At 43.5% G+C, this 19,005-nt stretch overlaps 1 protein-coding gene across 1 annotated transcript; it reads left to right on the top strand.

The window, feature by feature from the left end:
* Nucleotides 1-7,308: 7,308 nt before the first annotated feature.
* LOC112222322 (septin-9-like) lies at nucleotides 7,309-17,227 on the top strand. Its single transcript, XM_024385105.1, has 4 exons — nucleotides 7,309-7,385; nucleotides 14,937-15,054; nucleotides 16,995-17,090; nucleotides 17,189-17,227. The coding sequence occupies exons 1-4, from the start codon at nucleotides 7,309-7,311 to the stop codon at nucleotides 17,225-17,227; spliced, it is 330 nt and encodes a 109-aa protein (XP_024240873.1).
* The last annotated feature ends 1,778 nt before the right edge of the window (nucleotides 17,228-19,005 follow it).

The raw sequence follows: 19,005 nt of genomic DNA, 5'->3' as shown, positions 1-19,005 counted from the left end.
GGTGAAAGAGGGTGTCAGTCATTTCATTCAATGTTTTGTGTTGGAGTATGAGTGTTTAGTCCTGTGGCTAAAGTTGGACTCTTCTTAGACATGGTTGTGGGTGAGTGGCATTTAATATGCACGTAGACACACACACTCCAGTTTGTTTTTTGAGTACTAGCATGGAACCCCATTGGGGAACCCTTACCCCAAGTGCCCCTGAGATTGGTACACACTACACATAGTGGCATGCATCCTTCACTAGATATAAGAAAGCTGTCAGGCAGAGAGAGATAGTGGAGTAATGATGCCCATTAATGTTGACAAGCTCTAGCAGACTCTCATTAAGAGAACATCAACAGCTCAAAAGGGCCAATTAAAAGCCACCACCAAATATGTGCCTTAAACACACACAGAATAGGGACTCATAAACCTAGTGTCTTACAACATTGCCTTTTTTAAATTGTGCATGCGCTTCTTGTGTGGGTGTGTAGGCGCCCGCATATGTGTATGACCGGGATCATCAACTAGATTCAGCCTTGGGCCAATTATACTTTTTTTGAGTGGATGGTCAGGGGGGGGGGGGCAGAACATTATTACAAATAATTTGTCGACTGCAAACTGACCGCAAGAAGCCCAAAGGAAATAATATTTGACTAAAACGTTATAATTTCAAACCTTGCTTACGTTTGTATACAATTGCATGTATCTATTTTACAGTATTATTTGTGGGTCTACTTCGTAAAACATTTCCTGAATTAAAATCACTTGGAGCTGATTTGCTGGTGTTTTTAGTCTTATGTCCAACAACAAACCTGGGAGGCCAAATAAAATCCCCAGTTGGGGCACCCTGGTTGGTGTATGAGTTAAGTGTGTCCCCGTGGAGAGCCCTAGGCTAGGGAACGGCTAGGGAACGGCTAGGGAACAGCTAGGGAACAGCTAGGGAACGGCTAGGGAACGGTTAGGGAACGGTTAGGGAACCGCTAGGGAACGGTTAGAGAACAGCTAGGGAACGGCTAGGGAACAGCTAGGGAACGGCGTTACGTCTGAGTAACTACTCATTATTGTTATTTTGTTGTTACTATTTCCTTTTTTATTGAGCAAATGTTTCTTTTTAACTCTGCGTTGTTGAGAAAGGGGTCATAAGTAAGCGTTTCACAGTGAAGTCTACACTGTTGTATTCGGCGCAAGTAACAAATACAATTTGAAGAAGTAGGGTTTCAGACGTTTTCGGAAGATGGGCAGGCCCTCTGCTTTCCTGACGTTAGGTGGAAGCTCGTTCCACCATTGGGGTGCCAGGACAGAGAAGAGCTGGGAATGACAGATTGTTGTCCATGGTCACGCCAAGGTTCTTTGACCTCTGGAAGGGGGACCCCATGGCGTCAACAGTGATGGAGAGCTCTTGGATCTGGCAGGCCTTCCCCGACGGAGGAAGAGCAGCTCCTTCTTGTTGAGCTTGAGGTGGTGGGCTGACTTCCAAGCTGAGATGTCTGCCAGGCACTCAGAGATGCATGTCGCCACCTGTCAGAAGGGGTGGGAAGGAGAAAAGTAGTTGATAGGTGCAACTGTGAGGATATGATGGAGCCAAGTGATTTGGTGTTTAGAGGAGAGGGCCTAGAACTGAGCCCTGGGGGACACCGGTAGTGAGCGCATGTGGTGCAGACATGTGGTGCAGACACAGATCCTCTCCACGTCACCTAGGGGCGACCTGTCAGGTAGGATGCAATCCAAGAGTGTGCAGAGCCTGAGCCAGCAGATGGATCTAGTAGAATGAGAACACACTGAGAAGTGATTGACGCTACAAAGAGCATGTTGAACAACCTTGAGTCTTCCTTCCCAGCTTAGACATCAATCAGTGTTTTAAGTTTCAAGTTTTAATGCCAGGTGTGTGTGTGGAGTCGGTAAAAATGTGTGAGTGTGTAGAGTCAGTGAAAAAATAAAAATTTAACAGAAGGGTCAATTCATTCTGTTGGTTAAGGCTTGGGGATAGAAGCTGTTTAGGAGCCTGTTGGTGTCAGACTTGATGCACCGGTACTGCTAGCCATGTATTTATGTTTGTGTGGTGATGCTGGTAGAGAAGAGAGAATGCCCACACATGCACGTACACACACATATAGTGTGTTTATATAGGAGCCCTGCGGGATTGTGTTTTGTATATATACTATATGTTATAGTGGTTCTGAGGAGATCCTTAACCATTACAAACAGTGATTGGGGAATGTTTAAAATAAGGGTGGCATCTCATGACACCAAGTCAATGAAGACCTATCTGGGCAAGGTCAAAAGGTATTCATTTCTCTCATTGCTATCATGTATGAACTAGGAAGATTGTGCGTGTCCGTCCGTCCAGAGCTATAGCTAATTAACCCCTGGTTGCAAGATCGAATTGACAAGGTAAAAAATATGTCGTTCTGCCCCTGAACAAGGCAGTTAACCCACTGTTCCTAGGCTGTCATTGAAAATAAGAATTTGCTCTTAACTGACTTGCCTAGTTAAATAAAGGTAAAATAAATTTGTCTGTACTTATGGACTGGCCTCTTTATTCAAACCACAGGTTTTCAAAAGGTTTCAAGTCCAGAGACTGAGACGGCCATTTCAAAATGTTGATTTGTGGCCAATTTAACAATTTCTAAGTGGATTTTGATGTGTGCTTGGGGTTATTGTCATGCAGGACGAGACAGTTGTGGCCAAGTTTCAGCCTCCTGGCAGAGGCAACCAGCTTTTTGGCTAAAATGTCCTGGTACTGGGTAAAGTTCACTATGCTGTTGCCCTTAACAAGGGCCCCAGGACCAGTGGAAGCATAATGGCCCAAACATGTAGGTTGATGCATTGCTATGTTTTAATTTATAAAGCCTTTTACAAAAAGCCCCACTGTACCTAACACCATTACTAAACTTTAGGCATATGAGTTTACAACACTCAGTCTCGGGGATGGCTAACTCTGGAAAATCCTCTGCTCTCTACTGAGTTAGGTAAATCAGCTTTGAGTTTATTAACACCTTACTTCTGGAACAATCTTCAAAATGTTCTTACATTTGATGTTTTTCCTCCTCTAGGGCAAGTCAGAAAGCTGATTGAGGACATTATTACACATTAATGTGTTTTATTTTTTATGACCTGGTTTCATTCTTGCATTTCGTATTTATATTGATGTTTTATTTTCTGCAATTTCTGTAATTCAGGGCTCATCTGTAAAAAAAAGAAGCCTTGGTCTCATTATGACTCCCTGATAGAATTAAGGTTCAATACATTTCACCACTATATTTTAAAGTAGGTATGGGATTCATTTCTGTTCATGCATTCTGATTTCGATGCCAAACCCACAACTGGCGTGCGTGGCCAAAGAGCTCTATTTTCATGTCATCTGACTTAAGCACCTGTTCTACTCAATGCCAATGTTGTTTTGAAAATTCTAGTTTAACTCCATGCAAACTCTGTTTACATGTGTTGGATGAGAGGAAAATATACTGTAGCTCTTTGGCCTATGAACAACAATGGTGAGGGAGTTCTATTCTTATCCTCTTCTACATGATAAATGTGACTTAAATGTCAAAGACGCACACGGGTTCTCTTTCAATTATTTGTTTCGACATAAGTAGCTTGAAGGACTAATCAGACCGGTCAAGTTGCGAATGAGGGAGCCCTCATACCAAAGAGCCACTCACCTTCCCTCTTCTCATTCTCACCTCTCTTCCTCACAGAAGAGTTCTACTTGGCTCTCCTGAGCACAACTTGATACTTTTTCCTGCTTAACTGTTCATGTGCCATTAACCCTGCACTTGGTGGCGTAACCTTATTAGCTCACGTCTTTTGTGTTGGGTGACATTTTCGAGTAATAATTTGCTTCAGTGCCTTTCTGCCTTTGTCTTCCTTTTGTAACTAGCATCACACGACTAACTGCGGAGACTTGGCTAGCTTAGCTGCCATGCTTAGGTAACCTGGCTAGCTCGCTGCAAGGCTAGCTATCCTACGACTAGCTTTTCTACTTGGAAGGGTAGAATTACTAGTTTGTGCTCTGTTAGTTTGACCCTTCATCGACATTGATTAGACCGGCCATCCTAGCGTCACTGCTTATTGGTCAAGAGCCACGCTTTCGTTTGTTGCAAGACCAACATAGCAAAGGAAAGGAACTAGCTAGGCTAGTTAAGGAACTAGCTAAGGAAGCTAACTAGCTAGGCTACTAACCCTCGTGGCGAATGCTAGCTACGTTCACATTGTTAAAGGATTAGCTTTTCTGGACAGCACTGTCTTAACTAGCTAGGCTACTAACCCAAGTGGTGAACGCTAGTTACGTTTCACTTTTTCAGCTTTTTCACTTTTTTTTGGAGCCATGGAACCTGCTAGCTTAGCTGGGCATCGATGGCGGATGAGATATTCACTTATTGATGTCAGCAAATGGGCAGCATATTGAGTGGCATAAACCCATGGGGGGTGGCATCAGCAAGGGACTGGTACGACAGGAGTAGAACTTCCCTCTAGGACCGTTCCAGGAAAACAACTCCTCTCAGCGTGCATGACTGAAGCCAAATGCAATATTTTGAAAACCTTTGAGTTTTCTGAGTCTGCACAACTCTGCCAGGACCTAGGATCAAGAGAGACACTCAAGTGTTTTAGTACTATGTCTCTTGACACAATGATGAAAATAATCATGGCCTCTAAACCTTCAAGCTGCATACTGGACCCAATTCCAACTAAACTACTGAAAGAGCTGCTTCCTGTGCTTGGCCCTCCTATATTGAACATAATAAACTTCTCTCTATCCACCAGATGTGTACCAAACTCACTAAAAGTGGCATTAATAAAGCCTCTCTTGAAAAAGCCAAACCTTGACACAGAAAATATAAAAAACTATCGGCCTAAATCGAATCTTCCATTCCTCTCAAACATTTTAGAAAAAGCTGTTGCGCAGCAACTCGCTGCCTTCCTGAAGACAAACAATATATACGAAATGCTTCAGTCTGGTTTTAGACCCCATCATATCACTGAGACTGCACTTCTGAAGGTGGTAAATGACCTTTTAATGGCGTCAGACCGAGGCTCTGCATCTGTCCTCGTGGTCCTAGACCTTAGTGCTGCTTTTGATACCATCGATCACCACATTCTTTTGGGGAGATTGGTCTACACGGACAAGTTCTGGCCTGGTTTAGATCTTATCTGTCGGAAAGATATCAGTTTGTCTCTATGAATGGTTTATCCTCTGACAAATCAGCTGTAAATTTCGGTGTTCCTCAAGGTTCCGTTCTAGGACCACTATTGTTTTCACAATATATTTTACCTCTTGGGGATGTCATTCGAAAATATAATGTTAACTTTCACTGCTATGCGGATGACACAAAGCTGTACATTTCAATGAAACATGGTGAAGCCCCAAAACTGCCCTCGCTAGAAGCCTGTGTTTCAGACATAAGGAAGTGGATGGCTGCAAACTTTCTACTTTTAAACAAAACAGAGATGCTTGTTCCAAGAAACAAAGAGATCTTCTGTTGAATCTGACAATTATTCTTGATGGTTGTACAGTCGTTTAAAAAAAAACTGTGAAGGACCTCGGTGTTACTCTGGACCCTGATCTCCCTTTTTACGAACATATCAAGACTGTTTCAAGGACAACATTTTTCCATCTCCGTAACATTGCAAAAATCAGAAACTTTCTGTCCAAAAATGATGCAGAAAAATGTATCCATGCTTTTGTTACTTCTAGGTTAGACTACTGCATTGCTTTACTTTCCGGCTACCCGGATAAAGCACTAAATAAACTTCAGTTAGTGCTACATATGGTTGCTAGAATGACTAGAGCTAAAAATATGATCATATTACTCCAGTGCTAGCCTCCCTACACTGGCTTCCTGTCAAGGCAAGGGCTGATTTCAAGGTTTTACTGCTAACCCACAAAGCATTACATGGGCTTGCTCCTACCTATCTTTCTGATTTGGTCCTGCCGTACATACGTACGCTACAGTCACAAGACGCAGGCCTCCTAATTGTCCCTAGAATTTCTAAGCAAACAGCTGGAGGCAGGGCTTTCTCCTATAGAGCTCAATTTTTATGGAATGGTCTGCCTACCCATGTGAGAGACGTAGACTCGGTCTCAACCTTTAAGTCTTTACTGAAGACTCATCTCTTCAGTGGGTCATATGATTGAGTGTAGTCTGGCCCAGGAGTGTAAAGGTGAACGGAAAGGCTCTGGAGCAACGAACCGCCCTTGATGTCTCTGCCTGGCCGGTTCCCCTCTCTCCACTGGGATTCTAACCCTATTACAGGGGCTGAGTCACTGGCTTACTGGTGCTCTTTCATGCCGTCCCTAGGATGTGTGCGTCACTTGAGTGGGTTGAGTCACTGACGTGATCTTCCTGTCTGGGTTGGTGCCCCCCCTTGGGTTGTGCCGTGGCGGAGATCTTTGTGGGCTATACTCGGCCTTATCTCAGGATGGTAAGTTGGTGGTTGAAGATATCCCTCTAGTGGTGCCCCCGGGGGCTGTGCTTTGGCAAAGTGGGTGGGGTTTCCTGTGGGGTTATATCCTTCCTGTTTGGCCCTGTCCGGGGGTATCATCGGATGGGGCCACAGTGTCTCCTGACCCCTCCTGTCTCAGCCTCCAGTATTTATGCTGCAGTAGTTTGTGTCGGGGGGGCTAGGGTCAGTCTGTTATATCTGGAGTACTTCTCCTGTCTTATCCGGTGTCCTGTGTGAATTTAAGTATGCTCTCTCTAATTCTCTCTTTCTTTCTTTCTCTCGGAGGACCTGAGCCCTAGGACCATGCCTCAGGACTACCTGGCCTGATGACTCCTTGCTGTCCCCAGTCCACCTGGCCGTGCTGCTGCTCCAGTTTCAACTGTTCTGCCTGCAGCTATGGAACCCTGACCTGTTCACCGGACGTGCTACCTGTCCCAGACCTGCTGTTTTCAACTCTCTAGAGACAGCAGGAGCGGTAGAGATACTCTTAATGATCGGCTATGAAAAGCAAACTGACATTTACTTCTGAGGTGCTGACTTGCTGCACCCTCGACAACCACTGTGATTATTATTTCTTGACCATGCTGGTCATTTATGAATATTTTAACATCTTGGCCATGTTCTGTTATAATCTCCACCCGGCACAGCCAGAAGAGGACTGGCCACCCCTCATAGCCTGGTTCCTCTCTAGATTTCTTCCTAGGTTTTGGCCTTTCTAGGGAGTTTTTCCTAGCCACCGTGCTTCTACACCTGCATTGCTTGCTGTTTTGGGGTTTTAGGCTGGGTTTCTGTACAGCACTTTGAGATATCAGCTGATGTATGACGGGCTATATAAATACATTTGATTTGACTAGCAATGTCCAAACCAGACTTTTGGCCAAAATGAACGTCAAGGATAATCCACCGGTGGTTGAGCGGTCACTGACCAACCACTTCAACCCCAGTACCTTGTCAAAGATGTACACTTCTCTCCCTGTTAAGATGAACCACTTCTCCGCATCTATCTACTTAACTGTGTAAGTGTTTGCTGCACATTCTTCACGGGTGTTGAACGTTACATCCCTACTACTGGCTTTCCAGGCCGATTTGATGCTGGAGATGCATAATCTCCTATCGATTGGCAATCCTAATCCAAATCTTTGGGAAGAGATCGGTGTCTTCATAGACGACACTTCCGAGCCTCCAGGTTGTGCCATTCAAGCCTGTGGTTGTGCCATGAGCCTTGCAGTGGTAGGGGAGAGAGGCCTGTGGCTAACGGACAAGGAGAAAGCACATTTCCTTCACGTTCATGTCGGGCTGAAAGGACTGTTTGGACCACCTGTCGCCATCATTCGGCAGAAATGCGAACTCTGTAGATCTGGGAATCGTGGTTACCTGGCCAACCCCTCCAGAAGGCAAGGCTTCGTGCCAGAGAGAGGGAAACTTTCTGCGAGAAACCCCCGTCCACACATTGGTCTTCGACCCCACAGTTCGGATCCCTTAATGGGCTGACAGTGGGGAAAACGTTCCTTCCCTGCAGCCGCGTTGATGTCCGGCTCATTTGATTCCCCTGCAGTGAATGGGCACCCAACCTAGGGGTACACGGCATAGGCAACCAACAGTTCACCCCACTATGAGGGAGGGGCACATCTGTACTCCTAAAACCCTTCCCTTTGTGCAGCGACCCATTTTTATACATTCACTCTTTTTATTTCCTCAGTAAAAAAAGCCTCTGCTGTATCCAGGCATCCACATACACAGGTTGAAAATACAATGAAAAGGAGATTCGATTCGTGCCTCACATATTCCCTTAAATAGATAGACATTTCCTTAAAAAAAACAGCAATATTACTGTTTGTCCCTCGCCATGTAAAATCACATGTTGTAACACTTCCTCAAAATAGTTAGAATTAATCAAAGATAAGTCACGAAATATGTCATTCATTTTGAAGTTTTTGCAGAGGAGGTTTTAAGATGTTTGCAAGTGACAAAATGTGCATGGCAACTAGTCGTCTGTCGTTGAATGACAAACACTTAATTGAAGAATCCCTACTGTTGACCAATCACCAACGAAGGGCCGTAGACTTCGGCTATCAAACTTTGGCTTGCCTCAAGAGAAATGGTTGTGTGCTCGAACATGCCAGGAAAAACCCCTGCCGAATGATGCCGAACACCAAAACGTCAAATTGTCATATGTGCGAACTGTTTTGACTGGGAAGTTTAAGCTAAGCTTAACCCAACTCTCCGAGCTAGGGTTCAAGATCAATCAGAAAAATAACTGTTCGGTGCCAACACAGAGAATAGAATACCTTGGCATAATGCTGGGTACTCTCCCTTATCGGGCAACACTCTTGGGAGACTGCATCGCCTCGTTCCTACAGTGCCTCTCCCTGTTACACAGGGGTGCTCGGTCATGTTCGAGACGTGCCTCCGTGTGCTGGGTTTGATGGCATCCACCATCTCAGTAGTACCACTCCGCCTACTGAGGGTTTTGCCTGTTGTCTGTCAATCGCCGGATAGAGATGACATCCGCATGTCTCTCAGCTCCCAGTCACTGGAAGAGCCCATCCATCTTCGTTTCTGCCACTCCCAGTGTTGCCAACTCCGCAGTAAGGAAAGTAGCTATTTGCTGTCCTAGAAGTCGCTAAATGATGTCATCCCCTAATTTGCATAATTGGCCATGTGCATGTAATTGTGATGGATGCTATAGGAGAGAGGAATAACGTCATGGGAGAGACAAAAAGTGAGTAAAAACATATCCTAAATATGCTTAGAACTACAAATGAACTGTCGATTCTTTTTTTTTTTAATCTCACAATTCCAACCCTCCTCCTTTATCCGGGCTCGTTGAGAAGAGTAAGAACGATACATGCTTTCACGTCAGAGTCTCCAATAACACCAGAAAAAGTCGCTAGATTTGTTGCTAGTCACTTTTTTGAAAATGTGTTGCTAGAGGGGACTGAATTCTCGCTAAATATAGCAACAAAGTCGCTAAGTTGGCAACACTGGGCACTCCCCTAAAGGTCGTGGAAACGAGGAAAGTGGTGATGACAGATGCGCCACTCAGACTTGGGCGCAGTTCACAAGGGAAATGTAATAAACAGAGTATGGACCCCACTAATCCGCATTGCTCACATAAATTATCTCAAATTGCTGATGGTGCTTCTTTCACTGAAACATTTTTTACTATGTAGGGTTACTTGCGTAACCACGGTTCTCTGATATTATGAGAGACATCTCGCCACATTCCCCTACTCACACGAGTGTCATCCCGTATAAATTCCTGTCCATAGAGTAATATAGAGGCCACACCTGCTACGAGTGCCCTCAGTACTCACGTGACCATAGAGTTGGGTAGAGGGCACCCTTGTCACAAATACCCTCTCCCACCTCCAAGTCACGGATCAGGGAATTTTGAACGGTATCCTCAAATGTTTCTACTTATAATATGCTACAATGAAATATGCCATAAATCTTATACTAGCAATGTGCATTCCCACCTGAGGATCTGTATGTTTCAGCCATGTATTTCCTGCGTTTGAGGGGAGCAAAATCCAATTGTCACTTCAATCTTGATGGATTGATTGTTTTCATTTTACTACTACGACTCTTTCATACTTTTGCTTGTGCCTGTAGTTGTTTTCACGTTAACATTATCACCGTGGAAATGTTTGTCATGATCTGTCAAACACACTCAATGAAATACAAAAAAAGTTGAATAAAATATACAAAAAAATCTAATTGTCTTTCCGTTGCTTTATCTGGGCTTTAACACATCGTCTCGACACTTGCATCACAAGAAAGAGAAGAACTTAATTTCCTGTGCAATTGAAAAAGTTTTAATTTTAATACTGTAAACATTTTTACAAATTAGATGCTCCTCACCACTTCCCCCTCCCTCTACTCTCCTCCCCTCCCTCTTCACTCCTACACTATCCTCTCCCCCTTCCCTCTCTCTTTCGACCACATGTGGAACTCATTCTATTCAGCTTTAGGAATCAAGTTTCACAAAGACTCCTTTTGACTGCAGATACTTTTGTAGACTATAGTACCCAGTCTAGAAAACATTAGGCAGGGAGTGATGGGGAGACTGAGACAATGTATATGACAAAGCATTTAGAATCAGTTTGTATATGTTCAGGTGGGAATAGTGTGTGAGGTGCCAAACAATGACTAGGAATGGGGCCAAAACCATTTTAATGTTTAAAATGTGCTGTTTCTTGTGATTTCAGCAATGGAAAATTAAACCTTAAAACGTCAGCATGCTTGTGAATCATCACAGTTAATTTAGTGAGCAACTAGCAGCGAATATAATCAGATTAAACACCCAAGTGGTGGCTATTTGTTTAATTTTGAATAACGTTTGTATAGAAACCCACTCTTAATGTCTCAGTAATACCAACCACATTGCCTCATGCCGCTCTGCTAGTGATTTAGCAAATGTTCCCTTTACTCACGTCTGCAGTTTGTTAGATTCATTTAACAGGGATTAAAGTGTCCTTGAGTGCACCCTGGTTAGTCTCTCTCATGCCCGTAAGGTCTAATATTTGTGGATATTCTATTTGTGGGTCTTCAGATGGTTGAGCCGGGAGCCACATATTTTGGTGCAGTGTGGACATGGGTGAGTGGTGGTTGGGCCTTCCTGGTGTTGAGGCACACACATGAATAGGAACAACACGACACAAAACACTTAGTCACTCAGCAAAAACGGATGGCATGACAGGCGATGAGGGGAGAGACACTAAAATAATGTGTTTAGTAGCCAATGCTGCTCTTTAGGGCAATATGAGGGTATAACTCTCAATCCTGGTGTTCTGGTGTTCTTTAAGCAATATAGATCTTACTACCAGTGGAACCTGGTTCAAGGTCTAGACTTAAGAAGCTTCTGGAACTATAAAAAAATTCTCCCCAAAACCCAAATACTCCCCCTTCTTCATTCTTTGTTTTTTTTCTTCCCTCTGTATTCATTGCTTTCACAAATGGAATATCGTCTGTCGGTTGAGGTTTGAAACAAGGGCCTCTAATCAATTACATAGACACGATGCCAAAGCCATATGTGCATTCCAAATGACACCCTTTTCCTTGTAGTGCACTGCTTTTGAGCAGGGCCCCTATGTCTCTGGTCAAAAGTAGTGAACTACATAGGGAATAGGATGCCATTTGGGAATTAACCCATGTGTCTTGGATAGCTCCATGCTTTGGTGCCATTATGTCCATAATAGAGAAATCCCAAGCAGAATTTTTTTTTTTTGATGGTAGACACTACTCTGAATATTCATTAATTGAATTGATTAGTCCTTGGTTTAGTGTCAGCAATTTGTTTCAAGGTTTCCTTTTACTAGCTTGAGCAGTTTGAGATAAATACACACGACTATGGGTGTGTCGTGTCTTTGGCTTTGCCAGATTAAGTGATATGACATGCTATTCTATAAAATCCTTTAATTAATATTACCTGATTGAGCTAACCATGTAAATGTAATTAACTAAAGTCAGGGCACCACGAAAGAGTGTTTATAGAGCTGTTATCTTCCGAATAAACTCTTAAAGACCTAGTAATATTTTACATGATACAGGCATCTTGGAGTCATTATACTTTCCCTTAATTTTAGACATATTGTGTGGAACACTATAGTCTTCATGCACATCACATTTCCAGAGTGGGCTCTGGTACGACCCATTTTATACATAGAAATTAACATTATAGGTCATTAACCAATCACAGCCCACCTTTAGGATTGCACATTCAGCAACTCACCAGCAAAGGGAGTTTCCTTTTGAATCCATTTACCGTTCCCTGTGTTGGTGGTGCTCATACAATTGATAAGAAATTCAGAATGAGCAGAGAGCCCACTCTGTAAATGTGATGTACTTGTAGTGCATTGTTCCAAACGATATGTCTTAAAATCATCAAAAATGGTGGTTTGGAGATATTCACATTTTTTTTTATGTTGAATAAATGAATGTGTAAATGTGTTTCAGACTCTAGACATACTCCATATGGAACAGCCAGAGCCACTTCCAGGCTAGCTATAGCCTGAACATTCTCATGCATTCTCCTCTGATAGGAGAGTGTATACAGGATAGAAAGAGATGAGATGGGGAAGAGAGAAGGTTTATAGGAGATAGTAGAGAAGCTCTAAGACTTGACAACTTGGGAGTAGAATGTACAAGCTTTGTGTGAGTGGTCAGTTGAGGACAATGTTTCTAGATCTAGTATGTATGTATGTATGTATTCAATTGCATTATCCCCACATTTTACCTCCTAAAACTGCCATCCATGACAAATCTTGAGGACCATTATCTGTTTCCAGACTTATCAGCTTCAGTTCTTAACCATTTTGTGTTTAACCTTGGAAAGAGGTTATGATTCGTCTTTTAAATTTGAGAATTAGGATTATACTGGCACACTGCTGCAAAATCACATTGTCTATTATTTTCTGATCAATGACAATGGACCATCATTGCCCCCTAGTGGTATATCTGTCTCATATCATCCATGACTGAAAAGTCTTCAGTGGATGTGACATTCATTGCCCCACAACTGCTTTATCAAATGTCTCAAAATAAATGTCCTTTGTGGTTGAATAAACGTCTTGGACATGCTTTCAATTATACCACAGTGCTGCATTACAATATAACCTACCAATCAGAAAATATCTTAACATCTTTCTCTCCTTCTCCATCTCCTCCCCCCCTTATCTCTCTCCCTCCATGTTGTCTCTCTCCAGTCTGAGGCCCCTGGATGTGGAGTTTATGAGTCGTCTGAGTAAAGTGGTTGTCGTGTCTTTGGCTATGCCGGATTAAGTGATATGACATGCTATTCTATAAAATAATTTCTCCGTAATTAATATTACCTGATTGAGCTAATCATGTAAATGTAATTAACTAGAGAGTCGGGCACCAGGAAAGAATATTTATAGAGCTGTTATCTTCCGAATAAACTCTTAAAGACCTAGTAATATTTTACATCAATAGCAGTCAATATTAATTGTCATCTTAATTCAGTCTCATCTGAAAGTTGTAAATTCTTGGTTATCTGCTTGAACCATGGCTAACAAGGGTAGCCTAGTGGTTAGAGCGTTGGAATAGTAACCGGAAGGTTGCAAGTTCAAACCCCTAAGCTGACAAGGTACAAATCTGTCGTTCTGCCCCTGAACAGGCAGTTAACCCACTGTTCCTAGGCCGTCATCGAAAATAAGAATTTTTCTTAACTGACTTGCCTAGTTATATAAAGGTAAAATAAAAATTTAAATAAAAAAATATGACACCTTGTTACACAAAAGAAAAAGGGCTGGGATTGAGTGAAAGAGTGGGAAGACTGAGTAACAAAGGAAGAAGCTGTGCTATTGTAAATACAGTATCTTATGCATTCTAAATTACTGCCCATTTGGAAAAGGAAAATGCAATAAATATTTACTCTGAGCTGCGCTTCGGTAGGTTGGTGGTAGATGGGAGGCCGTGTTGCCCAACAGAGTCCTTTGAAGAATGTCTCTGGTTGTCAATTGGATACGTTGTAGTAACGTCATTGGGTGATAGACGGGATTTGTCTGTTCCTTCCTAACCCTCGTTTGCATCTGCTGTTGCTAACTCAATGGCTAGGAGGTATCACTTCTGTCGTGAATAAGAGTTCAAATTTCATACCATTCGCAACCAAAGCTCACGCTGATGTTGGCTTCGTTCTGTAGTTCTTATCTGAACCATTCTGACATAGGACCGTCGTCCTCGGAACAGGAGGTTATATTGTCGTCAAGGGCTTATAGGAAGGGAGATGAGGGCGTGTTTGAAAAGTTTTATAGCCCATGTCCCTTCACAGGGGCGGGCCACTGATTGAGCAAAGCCCTGTCTTATGAAAACCCAAATCTCACATTTTAGAAGCTAAAATCACATTTCATCCCATCACGAATAATTTAATATTCAAACATTTAAATTGAACAACAATTCCATGTGAATCCGATAACTCTCTGATGTGTAGACTTTCCACTGTAGAGTTTATGTCATCTTATCATTGATGAGAATGTCTCAGATGACAACCGAACTGACATCATATTCATTAAGTACCACCGCATATGTTCCACTGGTCGGATTACCCCCATCTTCTGATGTTCCCAGAATCTCTAGGTTATCCAAGGGTTTTGCAAATGTAACATCAGTAGCATAGAGAGAGGAAAAAGGGGGGAGATGTATTTATGACTGTCATAAACCTAACCCCCAGGCCAATGTCATGACATTGTCATTGATCAGAAAATAATAGACAATGGACCATCATTGCCCCCTAGTGGTACATCTGTCTCATATCATCCATGACTGAAAAGTCTTCAGTGGATGTGACATTCATTGCCCCACAACTGCTTTATCAAACATCTCAAAATAAATGTCCTTTGTGGTTGAATAAACGTCTTGGACATGCTTTCAATTATACCACAGTGCTGCATTACAATATAACCTACCAATCAGAAAATATCTTAACATCTTTCTCTCTTTCTCCATCTCCTCCCCCCTTATCTCTCTTCCTCCATGTTGTCTCTCTCCAGTCTGAGGCCCCTGGATGTGGAGTTTATGAGTCGTCTGAGTAAAGTAGTCAACATAGTCCCTGTCATCACCAAGGCAGACACACTCACCCTGGAGGAGAGGGACTTCTTCAAACAGACGGTACGGTGTGTGTGTGTGTGTGTATACAGGCACGTGTGTGTACACAAAAAGCCTATGACATTGATCTGTATATTTGCTTTTAAACTAGTCCCTTTTGCACTACAACAACCTGACATGGCTGACATTAGGCTTTTACAGCAGGGTAACAAGAGGGTAAGATTACACACACACCACCCGCGTGCACACACACAGGGTAACGAGAGGGTAAGATCACACACAGGCCGGTATGAAGCGAAGCCAGGCATTACAAACAGCAGCCAACTGGATAAACTACTGTACTCTGCCCAGTCTGAGGAGTAGTGGTATGAAACTTTGGAACACTTAACGGATGTTTTTAGCCAGAAAGGAGCATTTTAAGAAGTGATTTATTTACAGTATTCCTGCTTTCTGTAAACCTCCGAGGCAGCTGACGTCTGCACAGATGCCAGTGTACTGTAGCAGGCTGTCCTGTCTAGTAGCTACTTGGTAGAGGCTGTCTAGTAACTACTTGGTAGAGGCTGTCTAGTAGCCACTCCTCCATAATGGAATGCATAACCCTTTCTGTTGATGACTGACTCATGCTTATGTTATAGAGACTAGAGGCCCTCTGCTGATTTAAATGGAAGTTTAAATGATTTAGAATTCAATGGAATTCCCAAATGCTACTTTCTCTTCCTGTCACTTTAACTCTGCACCATACCAGGATACACAGGCCTAAACTACCTGCTTGGCTCAGTTTAAAGAGGCCTCTGCACCCCGCTCTCTTCCTCTGTTTCTGTTGGCCAGTGGTCAGCCTGGGAGAAGAAAATGAACATGTACACACACACACACACACACACACAAAGAAGAAAAGGACATGCACATGCACATGCACATTCCCTCTCTCCAGGGACGCTAGTCTCCACTCTCTGGCATCCTGTGACAGCTTTATTAATTCTGGAGGAGGATACACATTGGGTGACTTGGCTACCGTTCCCCCGACAACGGCCAATGAGAACAAGGCAGAGCGAGATGGAAGCTCTGGGGCTTGTAACCAGCTTGTTTTGGTTGGCTGCATGGGCTGGGCAATGTACGACCCTGGGATTGTGATCTTACATTTTTCTTGATGTTTCTTTCTAGTTCTCTGCTCCCTGCAGCAGTTGACATGCATACAAAGGGAACAAAATAGCTTTTTATTCGGGTTTTGCCATCTGTGTCCAACAGTGTGTGTGTGTGCATGCTCTGTTATAGCTTTAACAGATGTAGTCAGTTTACATTTCATCCTATAATGTAGGCCTAAGGCTGAGAAAGTTAAAGTTACAAGTTTAGACTTTCCAAGAAGTATAAACAGAGTAATGTAGAAAATCTGTTTGATCATCAACCAAGTGGAAACTGTCAAAGTAGTAATTGTGAGCGGAACGGTCATTCATTTAAAGGCCATCACTGCTGGCAGAAGAAGCCTGTCTGTGTTCGTCATTGTAAAGAAGGCGGCCATTTTGTGTCTGGCTGTATATTTGTTTAATGGTTGTTAACCTCCACAGTAAGTCTCCATGTTAGAGAACATGATATAGATTGTTTAAGGTCAACACCAGCCTTAACAACATGGAGTATTTATGGTGGAATCCGAGTGAGCGAACAGTGTGTAGTCAATCATTTCATACTTGTATATTTATCGTTTCAATCATGATGACCTTATACTGGTCCAAACAATCAGGGTATCTGGAGATCTGCTTGAAGAATTGTTATGATGTGACAAAGCCTCCCTTCCCTGGTCTTTCCTCTGGTGGTGAGTGAAAGGCTTTGGTGTGTGATGTTATTGTACTGGGCAGGACACACACTCCTCCACCTCCAGGACTAGATGACTTGGTAGATGACATGAGGTGGAAACGGCTATTGTTTAGCCCTGACTGCTGTTCTACAGTACATTGATGAAACGGTGCAAACCTGGTGTTAGATTCTGATGTGTTTCTGTGTGTGTGCAGATCAGGGAAGAGCTGCGAGCCAACGGGATCGACGTCTACCCTCAGAAAGAGTTTGATGAGGATTCTGATGACAGGATGATCAATGATAAGATCAGGGTGCGTTTACAGCATTGTAAATACACACACACACACACACACACACCCGACCGACCGACACATGGATTCATTATAAACCCTGTGTTGTGTGTCGTCAAGAGATGATCCCATTTGCTGTGGTGGGGAGCAACCAGTAGTACCTGGTCAATGGAAAGATTCTTCTGGGCACAAACAAAGTGGGTAACCATAGAAGGTAATTCAACACACACACACACAAACAAACAACCATTACTATCCCTGTCATACTAATCATGTCAAATGGGCTGAAGCAGATTTGCCATTGCCTGATTGGACTGCACAGTACAGTGGATCAACCATGCATGTTACTACTGCCAGTACATGTTTCAATCCCAGCCAACTGATTTAAACATCTGTCGTCTGACTCATATCCACGTTTCTCTGGTCTGTCTTTGACTAAACAGATTTAGGAGTAATAGACGGGAGGACGATTTACCGAATCTTCTGAATCCGGGTCATAATGGGGGAAATTGTGCACAGACACCAGGCCTGCCGTGTCCGGTCTGGAATGTGATGTCATGAGCTCTGCTGGTCGGCTACTGCACAGCAACCTAGCGGTGCCAAACCTTGGTTTGTCCTATGTTTGCCCCCACACACACACAAAAAAATGTCAACGTCGTTTTGGGCTCTAATATGTGTTTATTATGATCAAGTTCGATTCCCACTGTGAATTATTTTACCAATCGAGATGCATATTTTAAATAGTGATCCATTCTGACTACTACATTTGTCCACTAAGGACCACGTGCTGACACAGTCCAATCACCAGCCGGCAGGCTACGAGGAGGCTTGCGCCCTCGTGCTGTAGACATTACGGTTGACTCTCTCAGGCAGGATGAAAACGACTACATCGACCATGTTCCTCTGCTAGTTACGGTCACCATGATCCTTAGCGGATTTTTATTTGGTGTCATTCAGTCCCATTCAGCAATATGGTGCCCTTCAAATTAGAATATTTCCGGCTTCATGCGCCATCGGGAGTTTTCCATAGGAATACGTGGATGATGTCAGCGCTATCACTATCTACTGGTTTGAATGTCTATGACAGACACTGGTGTAGACAGACAATACTGTAGTTGAGAGCATGCGTGCACTCGCACACACAAACTATCATAGTATTTATGTTTTTTGGACTGCCTTAAGCATTCTTACTGCCAAGTTGGGGGTCATATCAAGTGAGCGTCCATGACTCACCACTGTGGGGAATAGGGGGGGGGTGGAAGTGATGAACAAACAGGAGGAGGAGGTCTGAAAAGAGAGAGGGGGGGGGAGAGGAATGTCACAGCTCCTTTTCACTGGAGGGCCGACTATCTTCCTCCCAGATTGCACCTGGCCCCTCCAGGGCGCCCTTTTGGCTCTTGGTGAATGCTCCTTTCATCACTCCACACTTGTATAGAACAACTATATTATTCTGGACCTCTTGCTGTTAGGTCTGTTCAAAGGACGAACCAACCAGAACTTAGCATACATAGCTTTCTAGAGTTCTAGTACTTAGGTCCTGTTCTGGAACTGTCAAGGTCTCCTACCCCATAGTCGATTGAAGCTCCTCTAATTAGCATAAGAATACAAATCTTTCTATTCAAGCTAGACATTAGCTTCTCAATCATCCTTCCGCATCTGCGCTGGAAGGTGTCAGAGTTACAGCGGTGTTTGTCAGACCAGGAGACATCCTGAAAAATTTATTTTTCTCACTTAAAGTCTGCAGTGTTCAGAGTTTGGGCATTTTTTGCTCCACGACCCCACCCAGCTCCATGACCCCCACTAGCTCCACGACCCCCACCAGCTCCATGACCCCCACTAGCTCCACGACCCCCACCAGCTCCATGACCCCCACTAGCTCCACGACCCCCACCAGCTCCATGACCCCCACTAGCTCCACGACCCCCACCAGCTCCAT

This window comes from Oncorhynchus tshawytscha, linkage group LG02 (genome assembly GCF_018296145.1).
Source record: "Oncorhynchus tshawytscha isolate Ot180627B linkage group LG02, Otsh_v2.0, whole genome shotgun sequence".
Taxonomy (NCBI): Eukaryota; Metazoa; Chordata; class Actinopteri; order Salmoniformes; family Salmonidae; genus Oncorhynchus; species Oncorhynchus tshawytscha.
The sequence above is the reverse complement of the archived record's forward strand: the minus strand, read 5'-3'. Positions and strand labels throughout refer to the sequence as shown.